This window comes from Diadema setosum, chromosome 20, assembly GCF_964275005.1.
Source record: "Diadema setosum chromosome 20, eeDiaSeto1, whole genome shotgun sequence".
In the NCBI taxonomy this organism is placed as follows: domain Eukaryota; kingdom Metazoa; phylum Echinodermata; class Echinoidea; order Diadematoida; family Diadematidae; genus Diadema; species Diadema setosum.
The window spans coordinates 29,573,064-29,593,854 of NC_092704.1; the positions used below are offsets into that span (position 1 = coordinate 29,573,064).

At 35.2% G+C, this 20,791-nt stretch overlaps 1 protein-coding gene across 1 annotated transcript; it reads right to left on the minus strand.

The window, feature by feature from the left end:
- Positions 1–957: 957 nt before the first annotated feature.
- Positions 958–13,898, minus strand: LOC140243592 (allatostatin-A receptor-like). Its single transcript, XM_072323258.1, has 2 exons — positions 13,556–13,898; positions 958–1,538 (listed from the first exon to the last, which is right to left on the minus strand). Exons 1-2 carry the CDS (start codon positions 13,896–13,898, stop codon positions 958–960), a joined length of 924 nt encoding a protein of 307 aa, XP_072179359.1.
- Between the last annotated feature and the right edge of the window lie 6,893 nt (positions 13,899–20,791).

Consider the following 20,791-nt stretch of genomic DNA (forward strand, 5'->3'; position numbering starts at 1 on the left):
TGTGAAGCTAAACATGACAATAGTGTTTTAAAATCAAGTCAAAAACTTTTTGAATTTGTGTACATCGACTGTAAATTTGGAGATACAATACTAATCAGGATGTGGAAATTACTATCAAATATTATCAGCACAATAGGGATAAAGAGTTAAAGGGGAAATCCAATCCAAATATAAGTTAGTCTCATTAAAAAGAGTAACATTTTACGAGTTCAACGGTAAAAATATGACTGAAATCGAATGAAAAATAAGGAAGTTATGAAATTTTGAAGTTTTGATGATTTCTCCAAAACAGTTCTTGTACAGTGGGTATTAATATGCAAATGAGTGAGCTAACCATGTCACACCCTCACAATTTTCTATTGATCGTGTACAAAAAAAAAAAAAATGACGAAAATTCAATATTTCTATCAATGAAGTCTGAAACATGACATTATTCAGGGCCCCGTTTTATCAAAGGATAAAATCGATTTTAAATTTCCTTACCACACAGGCTGCCATAGACTTACAGTTGAAATCAACTATATAATCAATTTTAACTCTTCATGAAACAGGGCCTGGTTGAATAAATTGAGTAGTGATCAGTTCGATATATGAGCCTCGGGCATAATTTTTTTAATAAAAAACTGGAAATTTCAAAATTTTATGTAAAAACTATATGGTAAGTTGTGAGGGAATGACATGCTCACTTTGCCATTTGCATATTCATATTGACTGTTCAAGAACTGTTTCCCCCCAAAATAGCGAAACTTCAAAATGTCATAACTTCCTTATTTTTCATCCGATTTCGATCAAATTTATACCGTTGAACTCGTAATATTATACTCTTTCTTATCAGACTTACTTATATTTGGACTGGATTTCCTCTTTAGGATCAAAGTGTATACACTTACTCGGCAGCCGCAGACGTTAAATTCACATTCAAAACTGTCGATCCGAGCCAAATCGGAATGTGCTAATCTACACAGCCTTTATAGTAACACTGGATACTGAGGCCAGATTATCGACCTGTGTGGTGAAATCGGACTGGCTGCGACCGATACCGTGATCGAAAACAGGCGCCCGTTTCCCGCTCAGGCCCGCGGTGAAGATGCCCCGGATGGCCTTGCGGAATCTCGGGTAGCGAGCGGCGTAGATGAATGGATTGATGCACGAGTTGAGGAGCGTGAGAAAGATGATGGTGTAGTAGAAGGAGCTGAATAGATAATCGCTCAGGGTGCCCTTGACGGCCGAAATCATGATGATGACGTGGTTCGGACCCAGGCTGAGCATGAACACGATGATAATGGTGGCTGTCATCTGCACCATGCGGTTACGAGCCTTGACATGAAAGCTAGGGGTGTTGTCTTTGGTGGCGGTGCCCGCTGAGAGAACTGCCTGAAGTTCACGGGACTGGCGATGCAAGGATATGGCTGTTGCTATCTGGGTGACCAGCATCGTCAATACGGGAACGCCCATTCTCAAGACGAAGAGGTAAATGGTCAGGTAGATTCGGAGAGTGTGCGTCTTGGTGTCCACGCACTTTTTGCCGATCACTCTGACTGTTGCGGTGAAACAATAATTCGCGAAAACTGCGCATACGCTAACGGACGCCAAATAGAAGTACACCCGTCGTTTGGTAAAGATCTGGTGGAAATGCAACGGGTAGACAACGGCCACGAAGCGCTCCACAGACATCCCCGTCAAGATGAAGGCGGAGGCCGTGACGGACAGCAGGCCCGTAGCCAGGATTTTTCAAGGGGGGGTGCGGTCACTAAAAAAACGGACCTTCGGTACCAATACCAATGATGACACACACACACACACACACACACACACAATTATATATATATATATATATATATATATATATATATATACATATATATATACATATATATATATATATATATATTCTTTGGACGACCGAACTACAAAAGTTGTATAAGAATTTGCGCGCGAAGCGCGCCGCAAATTGTGAATTTTGACTGTTTTAATGACGTTTTAAAGTCTCGAGGAAATTTTTATTTTTGTCTGTTGCATGCAATCGCGTTACGGTATTTCATCTAGGAAATAGTAAAAACTCATTTTGCCAGGAAGTTGCAAAGTTTAATTGTGTTCGAGACTCTGCGCGCGTAGCGCGCCGCAAAATTGAGAATAGTGATTTTCCTGGTGTTGTTTTAACTTTTATTTTTTCTATTGTATACCCGCGTTAGCAGGCCTGAAGCCTGGTATGCGAGTTTGTCAAAAACGAAAATAAATAAGAAAATTTTTAAAACAAAATGAATTGTAAATGTGAACCATTTATATTTTGCCTCCTTGTGGTAGGATATTTCCAGCATTTCCGAACTTTCAAATAATCATTTTAGATTTAATAATATTAAAGGTAGTAGATCCGATTCGCAAACATCTCCAATATCAGTCAAATGTCATATTAACTATCATGCTAAGAAGGTTTTCTTTGTGAAATTTGGAGGTCAGTGAAATTCAAAAATTAAACATCCGTTAGCCATTGAAAGAAGTTGAGTGCAAATTCAGATCTCAGGCTTAATGCTCAGATGTTTTCCTATTTGATTTGATCTGTCTTACTGTGCACACTAAGATACATACTGGAATGGTTATTTCTTATTTATTAAATTATAGTAGCATATTTGGTTACTAGCTGTCTCTAGGCATTTTCGAATTTGGGCTGCAAAGAGATCCACTACCTTTAAGTTAGAAGAGAGATAAGTAAATGATGATAAAATAAACAAACAAAAAAGAATGAGTTTCTTTTGTAATACTATCTGACAAACTTTTTACTTTACCATTTTACTTCATAGCTCAGCACTTTCCATTCTCTCTCATACCCTCTTACCCATTACATTTAAATGAAATATCCAGAACAGAGCCTGAAACGGTACAGGCTCAAGAAATCGTTTGTACTATAATACGTCTTGAAGTACTGTGTGATACTGTTGACTCAGACTTCTACAAAGCTGTGAGAATTGTAATCCAATCCGACTCATTACCTGAGATATTTATGAAAATATATCAATAAAGAATGTAAATTAAATAACGATGCGTCACAATGCAGTCTAACGCTCTCACAATGCTACCATACATAGGGTTTTTCACTGACTATTTTTTACTCCGGAGCTCTTGCAATATTCAGGCTTTTGTAATACTATCTGACAAACTTTTTACTTTACCATTTTACTTCATAGCTCAGCACTCTCTCTCATACCCTCTTACCCATTACATTTAAATGAAATACAACTAAATAGTTTGCGTGCCTGCATAATACTCTTTGGAAATTATAAGTGAGAATGTTCTTAGGTTTTGGCTCACTTCAAAATGAGAACCAATCGAACTGTCACAACATGAGAAAATGTATAACTAATACTTTGTTGGAACCGTAAGCAAATGCCAGCTGAAGGCGAGTAGGGAAGTGTGTTTAAAAGCATTAGATTATGCACGGAGATCGTACAGTTACTTGATAGATGATCTTTTCAGTTACTTGATAGATGATCTTTTCTCGAATATTGGTACTAGCAAAAGGGCTAGAAAAAGCAACTATTATAATTCGTTAGGCATGCATAATGGCCCAATGAGTATTACAAGAGAACTGGAGTAAGACAGGTCTTTCATTTTGTTTTGTCTCTCCTGATCGTTCGTAAGAAATGCTAATTCATGACCACCTTTTCACAATTTGATTGGAGCATGCATTCATAATGGAAAATAGTTGACATAATAATCTATCCCCAGGCTTATCATGTCAACATGTACTTATATATACATGTACTATATCTTTGTGAGACGTAGATATAAAATGTCTCAGGTTTTCGATTATTGTAATTTCGAGGAAATTTCTTTAATTTTTATCATATATGTAAACTTGAGGCTATTAGATTTTCATCCACTTACCTCTGTTCCCGTGAAAAAATGCAAGTGTCAACCTCAATGTCATCCACGAATCGCACGTACTCGGGCGGCCAGTGGAAAAAAAAAAAAAAACACCGGTCACACGCGCCAAGGGCCATGGCATGCAGTGCCAATATAATAATAGCTCGCACAAATTGATACATAACATTTGTGTTTGTGTGCATGGGGACGATCCGATGGTTCATACAACAAAAGGGTTTCGTACAATTATTTTTAACATTGTTAAACGTACTCTTCCACATTTACGTAGCATATGATGTGTCTTTATATTTATTTGGATTGTTATCTTGAGAATTGCTAAAAACAGTTATTATGAAAAAGTGGACCTTTCAGAATTTGGGGGGGGGGGTGCGTACGCACCCGACGCACCCCCCTTGGCTACGGGCCTGTCTAATAACCCCTTCTAGGAGCTTTAAAGAAACGATTTCAGTCTAAATCTTAATGACGGAATACCAGTATTTGGTGCAGATTCGATACTGTCATCAAGAGAATTCCAAAACTAGGGACCTTGCAGATGTAAAAAATAGAATCGGTGAAAATCGTCTCAGAGACCCCTATGATCAAAGCTTGTACAAACAATAACCTATAATGTAAGCGAAAAATTCTGAATTCTGAATGCCATATTGGATAATAATATATTTTTTGTAGATCATGGTGTTCTAATTTTTCCCTCCTACAGAGTACCATCAAAATCTCAATTCCAGAGCTTGTCTTGCGTTTCCTTGCCCTTTTCCTAAGGGGCAAAAACACTCTGTCCCTCGGATAGGACATAAAATGGAAGTCCAGTCTGTGAGAGAGTCACAACTCATGCACATAAAATATCCCACTTCATTCATTCATCGCAAAGAGCAGGATGCCAACCCGGTGAAGTGTTCCACCACACATAAACCCGCACCAGTAAACGAGAGAATGATGCTGATATCTCGTGGTTCGCCCCAGCTGACTAGCAATAGTCAACAAACGGTATCAACTCTGCACATTGTGCCATAAGAAGAAGACGACGAAGGAGGAGGAGGAGAAAGTGGATTTAATTTGACATAACTTTTATTCAGTCCTCGTAGGTTTCAGTGCAATTTGAAAAGACAAGAGTGTCTGCATATAAAAGTTGACTACAACGATTAAATGACGAAATATAACAATTTTACAGTCACCTTAAAGGAAACCTGATGATTTTCAGATTTTTACATTTGAACAACGATAAATTACTTAAACTGAGTACAGGGTTTCAGAATCTATAGTGATTGGGATGAGGAAGAAAAGTGTTTTCAGAATATTTAACAAATTGCAATTAACAAGGATGATGACATGGCAGCCTCACTATAAGAATGCATGAGTTGGGGTTCAAGGAAACAGAACAAAAGAAGGTGTGCATACATTCTAAACAGGTGAACTTGTCAATCAAGCGGTATTGTAATGGAATTACACTGCTACATTTCTGAAGTACGTGATGCTCCTACGTCATCAGCACTGTTCAGTGTAATTTGTCTAAGATTTTTCAGAGTGTTGGTTTCTCTGCTTTAAGTCCACAATAAATTCCACAAATCTATACATGGAGCTGTCGATTTATGTACTACATGATGTGGAATTATGAAAATCGTCTGGAATGGTCCTTGAAACAAAAACGACTGATGATGTTGGTTTCAATTTCATCATGAATAGAATCTATTCGAATCATCTGTAAAGATATAGTTAATAGGGGTTTGAATTACTGGTATGCGACAAGGAAAGAATAATTTGGTTGCAATTTGACAGTTCATGGCTCTATTGTTAGATTACAGCTCGTGGGGGCGCTGTGATAAAGAAGATGTGACTTCGGACTTTCAAACAAAGCTGTTCCGACTTCGAATCCTGCCACGTGACATGGGTGATAATAGTGGCAGGGCTAACCCTGAAGAGACTTTGTGCACTTGCTAGTAAATGAGACCATAAACTTCCCTTCCACAAAGCTTTTATTAAAACACATTCTTTTAACATTAAAGACGAGAATGAAGTCGCTTTAAATACACAATGCAGATATGCAAAGCAACATTTGCTTTAACGCTTAGACTCTATCTATGTGAAGGAATGTGACGATCAAAAATTTCGGTTACAGCTCGCTATTCCGAAGGTTCGTTATTCCGAATTTCATTTTCGGATTAACGAATCTTCGGAATAACGAACCTTCGGAATAACGCCACAAAATGTTCTGATTAACGAACCCTTTTTCATTTTCGGATTAACGAACCTCTAGGTATAGGGAATTTGTGTGTTTCGGATTAACGAACCTTCGAAATAACGAACCTTCGGAATAACGAACAGCACCCAAAATTTCAGTATGACCATCAAAGTATATTGAGGGCCAAAAGAAACCTATCATTCTCTCAGGGCGCCACTCGCTCACCAGAACACAAAGCATCAACGTGAATCACATTTGGACTCAGGTTAGGTAGATTATAACATAACATATAAAATATTGGTATAAGGAAACTTCATTTGTGTCCAAATATTATGAATCCTGATGAAGTGGACCCTAGTCAGTGAGCGTCATCCGGACGAAGTGGCAAGCCTCCCTCGGCGTTCAGTGTGTGATATCGTGAAAAAGCGACCGCTTTAGATAAGGTAATGTCTCTTTACGATAATATTTGATACCAACAGTAAAATGTTCTTTCTTATAATAATCTTCTATAGAAACATGAATAATGAAAAGGAAGGTACAGTGTTTCTTAAATTGGCGGAATAAACTGCCTGAGTTACAATGATCAAAATACAGTGTTTAGTGCGCTGTTATTTGAACCATTAAAACCAAACAGTTAATGCTGATCAGTGAGAACAAATGTTCGTTAGATCTGTTTTCTGTCTATCCTTCATAGCGAAACTAAATTGTTGTAATGGAATTGACAATTACAACATGCACGTGTTATTTTTTCTTCCTCATTTTTTTTTTTTTGCAAGACGTTTATCATTTCTCTGAGTTTAAGATTAAACAAGATATCTTTCATGTATGATATTCGGTGAAAAAGCTTATACTGAAACCGTCTCAGTTGATATCTACTGTGGATATAAGAGGATGTAAACAGTACGGACGCCAATTATACAATTTGAACATGCTAGCCCGTTTAGCAAAAGTCTTGCATACAAACTCTTTTGACTATTTTTTTCGTAGCTAACAACATTAAGATTGAAAAAAAAACAACTTTCTTCCTCACAAATATCAAACGTTATGTTCTTAGAATAAGATATTCACTAGTTTTCCGAATCCTCTATAAATTGCGTTGCATAAACCAAAGTAATGATGAACATTAATCTTATCATCAAGTGTCTTTTCCAGTCCTGAAATACTGATAAACGAAGCATCCCTTCTCAGTCCCTACCTAGACCAAACCATGTACCGTTGGCACCACATATATTCAGATTCACACCTTTACCACCGATCAAAATAAAGTAAATTTTGCTAAGTGGTTGACATGTCAGAGGTAAAAATGTCAGTGGAGAAATGTCAGGTGCACAAACGTCATCAGGGGTAAAAATATGAGAGCTAAAATTGACAGGGGTAAGGATGTCAGAGGTAAAAAGTGCCATAGATGAATCATAATCACCCAGTGTCAAATTTATTTAAAAATCAATGGAAATAAACTGCAAAGATGAAGAATTTAATTACATATTCCAAGTAAGAAATAATCTCACATCCGCATCTGGGAATCTACACCCTACAAGCAATGCTTCTATGTAGATTCCTCATATTTCACATGTTTTATTGTCTTATAAGCTGTACTTGACAATTCATCCAGGCTTTTGTATTGTGATGTTTATGTTTTATGTATTTCTTGAAATGTGGAATATGGAACAATAAAAAAAAACAAAAAACAAATGTTTAGGGAATTATGTTTAAACTTATAGTACTTCCTAAAAATTCTGAGGTTTTATCTTTGTTGTAGTCCCTGGCGTAAATCTCTCCCGAGCACACACATACGCGCGCGCGCGCACACACACACACACACACACAAGGACACGCACAAAATCCGCATGCATACACATTTATAATAGCTACAATACTGTGTGGGTGGGAGAAGGTGACGCATTTCTTCATGCCCCACCCCACTAAAAGTAGATAATCCTCCGTTGCTGAGGCCATCAAATCATGTGCCTACACACACACACACACACACACACACACACTCACGTACACACACACAGCTTTTGTTTCCACGTACACTAAGTATGCTTATAATTATTGTAATACACACACACACATATATTCACGCATAAACACAAACGCACACACATTGCCTTATATACATATATATATATATATATATATATATATATATATATATATATATATACATGTATATATAAGCCTACAGGTAATTTCAATTCTCCTGTAGGCCTACACATTTTGTAAAAAAAAAAGACAACATGATTAATTATGAACTACTAATGAAGACTTTGCACAGCAAGTCAGTGACAGAAAGACCTTAAAAATCTTAAATTATACAAATTTTGATAGAAATGAGGTCGCAAACTAGTGCTAATGTTCATGTGTTTTATAGTTTAACCCTTTGTGTGCCACATTATTTTCTGTCCATAGGTTTGTGTGTGACTTTTTTTGCACATTTGACTCATTGGCACATAAAGGATTAAAGAAGTTAATGATTCATAGTCTGAAAGCGAAAACTTATTTTCTCAAATCTATGTTTCGTATTCATCCTGCTAGGCCAGTCACGACATTTACATCAAAATGAATATACCATCATGCATACATCAGCATGGCACGTTATTGAAAAGCATTTTAATACAAAGTTCAAGTATCACGTGGCCCAAAACAAAGTTCAAGTAACACTTTGCGGTCAGCTGACAGACCTACGCATTTTGATACTGGAAACAAAGAATAACAAAACTGTTATTGACTAACAACAGCTTGAAAACGATAATAAAGTCTAATAATTGACATGTGCTTTCGACTGTGTTGTAACGAAATGAATGTTGAACACCCAAAAAAATAAGTTATGCACCATGTCATGCATGTTGGGCGTAAAAAAAAAAAATAAAAAAAAAATGTATTGAATAGGGCGTTGTGCGTAAAATAAAAAAAAAAAGGTATCAAATAAACCCTCAAGCTCTCTGCGAGCAGCTTGTTGGAAATGGAAAGTTAATCAATCGTGGGAAACTTTCAAAATACGTGTATACGTGTGTACGTGTGGGTAATCGAATGTGTGTACGAACGTGTTGTCCTTGTCATATTTTCCCGGTACACGTGGTTCAGTGAGCAGTGTCCGGGCACTAGCATTGGTATTCTATATTTTTTTCCCAACCGGTGTATCTCAAAATAATTACATGTATATTGTTATAGAATAGTATATAATTTACTCATTATTTGTCTAGCGATCCACGTCCGACAAGCTATGCTTTTTAGTGGATCACTATTTTCCATAATCGAATTCATTTTCCGCTCTCCCACGAAGTATTTATACAGTGTTTTCCTAAATATTGTACATGTTATATGTTGTTCTATAACTTGTCTCGTATAATTATATATTACATGAATCTTTTGCAAACGTTTGAACAATATTTCATCACATGTATACTTTGTACTATGTTTTTTTCTTTTTTGGATTTTCGTTGATTGGAAATAAACTATGATTGAATTGAATTGATTGAATTGAAATACCAAATCAAATACCTATGAATAATATAAACTGCAAATGAAGTCACTAAAACACTTTAAAAAAACAAACTCATACATGGTGCACTAAAAACCTAAAGATCGGTTGATTGAACATTGACCTTACGAACTTGAACTATATATCCAATACTTAAAAACTCGTTGAAGTTATGTTAAAACTGCATCAAGTACATTGACTCTCAACCTTTGAACATTCACCCTTGACCTTTCACTTTTGACCTCTGGCCATGGTCAGCTCACAGTAACATCACATTCCTGCCATTGGATATAACCTTCCTGTTAAACACTGATATACATAATAATGTACCAGTACTATTAGTTGAAGTTATACAATGAAAAAAAGAAAATATGCGATGTTCATTGACCTTTTACTTATGATCTGTATGATTTATGACTGACTTCATAAACCTGAAGTGCTATCAACAAAATTCCATTCAAACTATAATTATTGCCATTAATTGGACACTCCTACCTGAAAATACGAAGGTGAGTAGATCTAAAATTGTATTGTAACTGCGGCATTTTGCAGTACATAGGGAGTGTCGAAAACTGCTATACGATCTGAAATCCGAATTCATGAATTAATTTCATTAAATCGTTCACATCTTAATGCTAATTAGCGAATTAAAACAGCGTAAAACAAGACTTAACAAAAGTAAAATTAAGAGCAGGAAAAGAAGGTACAATGAAAAATAGGTAGACATCAATAATGCTTGACAATAATACACTTGTAATTTTCCAATGGAATTTACAAGCATACACTCCAAAAATCGATTTTACTTTATCAGATAAGATCATTTGTATTTGACCTATGACATTTTTAATTGTGACAGTTTACCTCCGACATTACCATTGACATTTTCACCTCTGACAAATTTATCTCTGACATTTTTGCCTCTGACATTTCCTGAACCTAAAAAGCCATTAAATGGCAACAAGGATCTTCTTGACGAAAACCATTTTTTTTTTTAAACTTGAAAAGGCATCATGTCATGAAATGATTGCACCTGCATTTCTTTTACCTTATCTCATTTAATCTTGAAATAATTGTATCATCGTCAAGTTTGAGAATGATCTTGTCTTGGATATACTGGGAATTTATTTTGTAGATTTCTGTTTAAATTCATGTATTGTTGTTTTATGTATGATGTTAAATGTATATTAATGTACAGAGTAATGAAATGAAAAACTGAACAAATGCACCTACTTAAGAATGACAGACGAAAGTTAAAGAAATTAATTACTTTGAATAAGACATCATGGTTCTTTCTTTCTTCAAAGTCAATCAAAAGTGACATACCTGGTATATATATATATATATATATATATATATATATATACATGTTAGCAGTAAAGGGGGCATACGTGTTGAAATATTATTTTGTATCATAACATATATATCATAACATAATATATATATATCAGGCCCGTAGCCAGGATTTTTCAAGGGGGGGTGCGGTCACTAAAAAAACGGACCTTCGGTACCAATACCAATGATGACACACACACACACACACACACACACACAATTATATATATATTATATATATATATATATATATATATACATATATATATACATATATATATATATATATATATATTCTTTGGACGACCGAACTACAAAAGTTGTATAAGAATTTGCGCGCGAAGCGCGCCGCAAATTGTGAATTTTGACTGTTTTAATGACGTTTTAAAGTCTCGAGGAAATTTTTATTTTTGTCTGTTGCATGCAATCGCGTTACGGTATTTCATCTAGGAAATAGTAAAAACTCATTTTGCCAGGAAGTTGCAAAGTTTAATTGTGTTCGAGACTCTGCGCGCGTAGCGCGCCGCAAAATTGAGAATAGTGATTTTCCTGGTGTTGTTTTAACTTTTATTTTTTCTATTGTATACCCGCGTTAGCAGGCCTGAAGCCTGGTATGCGAGTTTGTCAAAAACGAAAATAAATAAGAAAATTTTTAAAACAAAATGAATTGTAAATGTGAACCATTTATATTTTGCCTCCTTGTGGTAGGATATTTCCAGCATTTCCGAACTTTCAAATAATCATTTTAGATTTAATAATATTAAAGGTAGTAGATCCGATTCGCAAACATCTCCAATATCAGTCAAATGTCATATTAACTATCATGCTAAGAAGGTTTTCTTTGTGAAATTTGGAGGTCAGTGAAATTCAAAAATTAAACATCCGTTAGCCATTGAAAGAAGTTGAGTGCAAATTCAGATCTCAGGCTTAATGCTCAGATGTTTTCCTATTTGATTTGATCTGTCTTACTGTGCACACTAAGATACATACTGGAATGGTTATTTCTTATTTATTAAATTATAGTAGCATATTTGGTTACTAGCTGTCTCTAGGCATTTTCGAATTTGGGCTGCAAAGAGATCCACTACCTTTAAGTTAGAAGAGAGATAAGTAAATGATGATAAAATAAACAAACAAAAAAGAATGAGTTTCTTTTGTAATACTATCTGACAAACTTTTTACTTTACCATTTTACTTCATAGCTCAGCACTTTCCATTCTCTCTCATACCCTCTTACCCATTACATTTAAATGAAATATCCAGAACAGAGCCTGAAACGGTACAGGCTCAAGAAATCGTTTGTACTATAATACGTCTTGAAGTACTGTGTGATACTGTTGACTCAGACTTCTACAAAGCTGTGAGAATTGTAATCCAATCCGACTCATTACCTGAGATATTTATGAAAATATATCAATAAAGAATGTAAATTAAATAACGATGCGTCACAATGCAGTCTAACGCTCTCACAATGCTACCATACATAGGGTTTTTCACTGACTATTTTTTACTCCGGAGCTCTTGCAATATTCAGGCTTTTGTAATACTATCTGACAAACTTTTTACTTTACCATTTTACTTCATAGCTCAGCACTCTCTCTCATACCCTCTTACCCATTACATTTAAATGAAATACAACTAAATAGTTTGCGTGCCTGCATAATACTCTTTGGAAATTATAAGTGAGAATGTTCTTAGGTTTTGGCTCACTTCAAAATGAGAACCAATCGAACTGTCACAACATGAGAAAATGTATAACTAATACTTTGTTGGAACCGTAAGCAAATGCCAGCTGAAGGCGAGTAGGGAAGTGTGTTTAAAAGCATTAGATTATGCACGGAGATCGTACAGTTACTTGATAGATGATCTTTTCAGTTACTTGATAGATGATCTTTTCTCGAATATTGGTACTAGCAAAAGGGCTAGAAAAAGCAACTATTATAATTCGTTAGGCATGCATAATGGCCCAATGAGTATTACAAGAGAACTGGAGTAAGACAGGTCTTTCATTTTGTTTTGTCTCTCCTGATCGTTCGTAAGAAATGCTAATTCATGACCACCTTTTCACAATTTGATTGGAGCATGCATTCATAATGGAAAATAGTTGACATAATAATCTATCCCCAGGCTTATCATGTCAACATGTACTTATATATACATGTACTATATCTTTGTGAGACGTAGATATAAAATGTCTCAGGTTTTCGATTATTGTAATTTCGAGGAAATTTCTTTAATTTTTATCATATATGTAAACTTGAGGCTATTAGATTTTCATCCACTTACCTCTGTTCCCGTGAAAAAATGCAAGTGTCAACCTCAATGTCATCCACGAATCGCACGTACTCGGGCGGCCAGTGGAAAAAAAAAAAAAAAACACCGGTCACACGCGCCAAGGGCCATGGCATGCAGTGCCAATATAATAATAGCTCGCACAAATTGATACATAACATTTGTGTTTGTGTGCATGGGGACGATCCGATGGTTCATACAACAAAAGGGTTTCGTACAATTATTTTTAACATTGTTAAACGTACTCTTCCACATTTACGTAGCATATGATGTGTCTTTATATTTATTTGGATTGTTATCTTGAGAATTGCTAAAAACAGTTATTATGAAAAAGTGGACCTTTCAGAATTTGGGGGGGGTGCGTACGCACCCGACGCACCCCCCTTGGCTACGGGCCTGTGACAGCCACATCAAGTAGCTGGAAAATACTAGCTTGCAGTAGACATTGCCAGCGAGGGTGTCTGGAACCCGCTCTGCCACCGGAATGGGGATCATGAAGACGGACGTCAGGAAATCAGCCACGGCCAGAGCACCGATGAAGATGTCGGTGGAGTACCGCGCTGCCTTCCGCCCGAGCAGGGCAAAGATGACCAGGAGGTTTCCTACGATTCCGACAACCATGAGAAGCAACTGTAGCAGGTTCGTCCACGACCATACTATTCTCCATGTCCAGCCAGCAGGGGTAACATCAATGTTTTGGATACCAAGACTAGCTTGGTCAATTCCCTCTTTCATTACGCCAATTTCAGTGTACATCTTGCTTGCAGCGGTTACTGATTCCATGGTGCTTTCTTTTAATATAATATATATCAAGAGCGACTATGCTATTGATTGAATTATGTGGTCGTACAATCTCGTAGGGTTTGCAACAGAATGATGAGGGTTGTACGGTTCAGTCTCTTAGTCCTTGCGTTTGGCACTAGAAGTCTCCAAAATGCGTAAATGGATTTTGTTGGAACAGATGGTACAGTCTGTATTCTATACTGACATGCGAAGATTCCTGAGAAAGAAGGATTACGAGGAAACAATATTATACTATTTTAAACTAAAACAAAACGTCTGAATAAAGATTAAACAAAAGCAGACATTAATCATGTTAATGGCAAGAAGATAGAGAAGAAGTAAGAGCACAGAGGCAGAGGAAACAGAAGAATTCAAGTGAGAAATTGAAAATTACATCAAATGTGTGAGTGTGATTTGAAACCTGCTTGGAGCAGTGTTGAGCGACTGTTGGTACAAATCCACGGTGAGCTCCTGTCAGTAAACGCTGAAAAATCAACTCTGAGTGCAATACAATAATATCTTAGTCATCATATATCCTGGCTTTCATCAAAGATCACTTTAGATTCAAGAGAATAGATTGAAATCAAGCAGAAAAAAACAAACAAACAAACAATTGACAGGTATATACTTTTCACATACGGCCTAGAACATAATTCAAAACGTTGCAACGTAAAGGAAAGCACACTATCAAAGAAATAGATTGATTGCTATTTTTTTTAACAATCACATTTATGCACATGCTATGTCCTAAAGTGCGGTTGGAAAGCATATTGAAAATATACACATATAGATTTCAGCAGCCATCAACTACGTTTCATATATTCCCAACAGGCAGAGGACTTATATTTGTTAATGTATTTTCCAAAAAGCAGAAAAAATATACTTTGAAATATACACTTCCCTGAACGGAATTACTCTTCATTCTCATAATACTTTGGATCCATATTATTCCTATACCAGACCACAAGCAAACGAAACTTTTGGGAAATCTTCACAGAGCTCACTGTTAACATTGCTGATGGCGTAGAATGATGGTAGTTATGGATCCTTCATCCTCAAATAAATAATCCACAGGATGTGTAGGAATTTTTAACGTAACACGCAGCATCATTTATCTTGAACTGGCTCAGATGGATAGCATGAAATTTACCCAAAACGAACAGTGTAGTGTTTTCATTGCGATCGGGCGTAAAACATGATATATACATGTATATAATATTTTTTTTTCTTTTTTTTTGGGCGGGGGGGGGGGACACAATTTTGGTTGTAGCCACAACTTTTAGATTGCTGTAGATAAAGTTATAGCGATACCATTTCTTCACAACTGTTAAAATTGATTTGTACACATCGCAAGGTACATGTTTTCTTAAACAATGCAGCAACTCCAACCCCCATTTTATCACGCAATTACTTTGTAAAAAGTTATCATGGCTCAATATATACAATGCAATTTCGTTTAAATGAACACAGTTATAACGAAATTCTCGTTACAATGAAGTAAAAGTTCAGGCCCCCAAATTATCATGTATATAATTTATATATATTTCACTGTTCGACTCTAACATTTTGATATAGCAAATGAAAACAGCCCGTCCCGAGAACCTCGTTATAACGAGATTGCGCTATAAAATGTATTCTTTCTCAATTTTCTCAAAAAGAATTTTTAAAAAAAGAAGATTTATGAAAGGCTTATGAAGTCATGAAATGATCACTTAACCATGTTAATCTAACTTGCCGATTTCGAGGAAAAAAAAACTCCCTTATTTCTTTTTAATTGTAAGCTCTTCACCCCCATCTTTCCCCCTTCCCTGCGAGTTACCCACAAAGTACAAGCATAGGTTTTTGTTTTTTATTTTGTTTTTGTTTTTTAAAGTCGGTACCTCCATTTTTCGCAGAACGTATATTGTGTAAATACGTTTGCCTATGCATGCCTCTTCTTGTACCGGACATAGACCTAAATATGTTGTTATTCTTTTGCTGCCTTTGTTTTAATTTTAAATAATATATTATCTATTTCACATAAATCATTTCTCTTTACGTTCTGTTGAAAAAAAAGGAAAGTGAGGTTTTGATTGATTTTGATTTTGAATTTGAAGTGTAGTAAAATTAATAGCATGTTGTTAGATTTTGCTCAAAATATGGAAATCAATGTAAACATTGTGTGGCTTTCAGGTTCAATAAAAATAATAGAAAAAGAGGAATGAAAAGAAATGGAATAAGCGGCAGCAAAGATCTCGTGTCACTCTGTTGTTGTTGTTTTTTAAAGAAGGTAACAAGGTAAGGATTTCATAGTAAATTGTTTCCATCCAATTTCTGAAACAAACATCGTTTTCATTTTTTTTTTTACCTTAATCGTAACATAAAACCATTTGATACGATACAACTTTCGTATAGTACTCAGGGTGGCCAGAAAAGAAAATACATGTTATTCAAGTGCTTTCACAAAATGCACAACACTTCAAATACACACATAATAATTAGCAAAGACAGAAAGCTGCAAAACTGAACCATGGAACTAGCCCATTTAACTAACAATATTGTTGAAAGAACAATTAGACCTAAACACTGCTCGTGAAAAAAAAAAATCATTTTTTCTGAAGCGAACCAGTAAAGCTTATCTATGCGCGAGAATTAGCATTGAGAAATTAATCAAAACAACTACAAAACTAAATGAACCATTGAAATACGTAAATTTCAAGTAACGAGAGCGGACAAAATAGTAGTTGGCATAAAATACCCCTTGAAATTGAACTGAAGAAGAGTGTACCTGGTGCTGGCATTCGATGTGTCTCCGGGGAGCTTTCTCGACTGTCAGTGTGTGACGACACTGATTAAGCACAGATATATTTTGCTCTCCAGATGTCCTTTAAGGTAACTGCGGGTTCCAGTGCGCATGCACATAATGTAAGTAAATAGAATTAAGAACAGAGAAAGATGCTCTAAAAGTCTCAGCTTGTCAAACTATGCAATAGGATGATAGGAAATGGAAAAGGCAAAGATATAAAGATACTCAATATCACGAGCGCGAGCACACACACACACATACACACACAACTCTACACACACACATGCACACAGAACACACACGCACACACACATTGATAGTGGTCTGCCTTAATCTGGGCACTTAAGTAAGCTTGAACACCATCGAAGTATGTAATTATTAATTTTGTTACTTGAATATCACTGTATTTATTTCACGCTAGATTTGTCACCACATAATTTTTTTCTGAATACAACTTACAAGATATTATTGTTGGCTCTCCTTCATGTTCTCCCTTTTCTTTTTTTTTTTTCTTTTTTTTTTGGGGTCTCATTCTTTCTTCTTTTCGTCCTTCCGATCACTGCCACATTCCATGTTTTTCCAAAGTCTTGTCCAAATGTGAGGGTATTTCTTGCAAAATCATCAATGTTAGCTGCTTTATTTTCGTATTCTCCGATGTTAATTTCGGGTAATTTGAATAACATGCCTGGGGCTTTTCCTCTTTGTTAACACACAACACATCTTGCTTGCAGAAGATAGTTGTGATATTGATTAAAGTCAACCCAACAATTCAGAATATCTATAGGAAAGACTTTCTTATTGATGTAGATTTTGATTCATTCAGGTTTGTTTGAAAAACCCTAACTAAATCTCTTCGACTGGATTTACTTGTGAAAATCACGGAGAGAATAGTTTCCCATCGGCTTCTCAGCTTTATGACAGCAAAGAAAATAAAAGATCAACCCCTGTTCAGTAAACTGGATAATCAATCAAACTACATTCACAAAATTTCTCATCGGTAAATTATCACTTAAAATGTCTTGGGTGAGAAAGATTTAAGAAGAAGCAGCTACTATCATTATCAGAGCGACTTTGATTTCTCGCTTGATTTTTCAGTGTCATTATATCTATTGATTTTATGCTTGCTTTTACTCCCAAGGGTTATCAAAAAGTTAAAGTTACGTGATAGAAAACTGCATGACTCGCTTGAGCCATATTCCGCGAAAAACGACAGCTTACGGCCATCATGAACCAATCGATAGCTTCAGTTAAACGATGAAAGGTTATTTTTCTGTCTTTACAAATATGTATACCATAGATCTATTCTCTAACAGGAAAATCTCAAGTCGTGAGAGACCAGTTTCGTGAACAATGGAGCTCCAATATTAAAAAATAGAGGAAAATTGTGTATTGCGTGAGAGAAAGAAAACAGAGAGTATAGAAAAAAACGGATACGTTTTTAAAGTTAAAACGGTTCTAAATGCGATCTCGTGACCGGGTGAGTTTGAAACATACGGCCATGTGATGTCCACTGGCATTTATTGAACCCAGAGTAAAAGTGAATTGATCGCTTTTCAATTCTCTCCTCTTTATAGTTGATAATAATGATAATAATTCTAGATTGAAGACGCAGTACATATAAGATGGCAATCAATAATTTCCCCCTTTTGAACTTTTGCCATGAATTCCTAATATCGTACGGAGTAAGGAGAAGTTGGCGCACCTATTACTGTATAGAATTCAGAGTTTTTCATCTTCTTTTCCATATATTTCCTTCTTTTTGTCCACGAGGGAGAAAACACTGTAAAAAAAAAAAAGGTTAACGTAAAAATATGATTTAAAACTCTCTGCCTCGAGTTTCATAACCAATATACAACAAAGGAAGAGCAATGACGAAATGTGCCACATTCTGAATCGTTTTACATATATCTTGCATTAAACTGCATCTGTCTGAAATGATTTGTTAACTTAAAAGTGCTTACTTAGGGAACAAGCGATAGAAGAAGTAGTGTTGTTGGTTTGTTTGTTTTTTTTTGCAAACAAGAATCAAACGCAGCTCCGATAAATCGCTTGATTTTGTTGTCCTAAGATTGAGACAATTGAATCTATACTCTTACATCAGTAAGATGCTGTATTTGTTTTGCAATGCAAACGTTCAGTTCAGTTCAGTTCAGTTTATTTTATTTTCGCACGGAACCGGCTTCAGCCAATGACTGTTCTTCAGCTGGTCCGTACTTGAGTAGATAGCTCAGAAAGAAATGTCTGTACACATGTATGTTGTATTTATGCATGAGATATGTCATGGTGTATACATTTTCCTCTCTCTCTCTCTCTCTACATAATAATAATAATGATAATGATAATAATAATAATAATAATAATAGCAATAATAATAATAATAATAATAATAATAATAATAATTATTATTATTATTATTATTATTATTATTATTATTATTATTATTATTATTATTATTATTATTATTATATTTACAGTACATATATGCGTGTTTGGATGTATTTGTGTTTGTTAATTAAGATATGAATTTAGTTTACCATAATATCATTTTCAATTTACATGTTGAGCAGGAGAGTATGACGCGAAAACTACAAAAGTACTGTTCTCCCCTTTACCGCCTTATTATCCAGAAGTCTGTTTCCAGACCTTAACATATTGAAGTGGAATAATTGTTGAGATATACAGGCTCATGTGAGGGAACTCTACCACTTGTTTTTCCATTAATGTAGAAAACTTACTGACTCTTCAGAGTAAATGTGTAAAAAAGAATACCATAAGAAATCCCAGTATAATGTGACCATCATGATAGTCTTCTGCCAGATTTGTCCCTTTGAAACCATGATTGTTATCAAAGAAATTATGACAGCCATATAAACATGCTTGCAATAGATTACTCTCCAATCTTTCGATTGTCTCATGCCAGACTACAATTACTAATCTCAATTATTTTATAGGGCGAAATCCTACGTCTTTCAATATCTTTAGCCTCTTGCTATCAGAGAAAGAGAGAATACAGCTCAGCAGTGAGTTCCGAAATCACACAAGCCGGATAATTCACATATTGACATTGACCATCGGATCACTCAAGAAATAAAATCATTATTTTCAGAAATGTTACTTCCGTTTCCCTCTGATTTAGGGAAACTCGCTGTGTCACGTTCTTATTAGTTTATAGAAGTCAAACTCCTTCAAACTAGTCAAGAGTGACACAAGATAATACATGGTTATTGTTATGAACAATGCCCAATGAGAATCTGTCTTTCAGAAATAGAGCAATAAATATATAACCAAGTAGATGATCTTTCTCTCCTAGAAATCAATTTAAGATTCATCTTTAATTAACATATATATATATATAGCTATATATATATATATATATATATATATATATCTATATATATATATATATAATGGTATTATTATCCGCGTGTTGGAATAAGAGCATGAAGACGATGAAGACAAACAAGTTGACATAATGCATTAGAATCCAACTTCATTTATTTGTAAACCAAATTTTCGACCCTTGCACGGATCTTCCTCAGGGATCTTCCTGAGGAAGATCCGTGCAAGGGTCGAAAATTTGGTTTACAAATAAATGAAGTTGGATTCTAATGCATTATGTCAACTTGTTTGTCTTCATCGTCTTTATATATATATATATATATATATATATATATACAATTATATATATATATATACACGATATTATATATATGCATATATAACATATATATATATATATATATATATATATATAATTATTATATATAATATAGTTGTGAATTCATATAGGAGAATAGACTTACATGATTATGATTAAACAATTATCTACATTTTTTTTTCTAGTACTTCTGCAACATTTTTTCTCTTTGCAGTTTTCACTCTATATTTTGTGTTATGTTGAGTTGACGTAAGTGCCTGTGTGTCTTTCTCAAGCGTATCCTTTCGAAAAGATTTAGACAGCTAAGAAGGTCATTGTCAAACTGTTTTGAAGAGTAGGTTTTAGCGGTTTAAAATTGCCCGTAACAAATCATGTAACCGGTTCATTTGACGTCAAGAACGT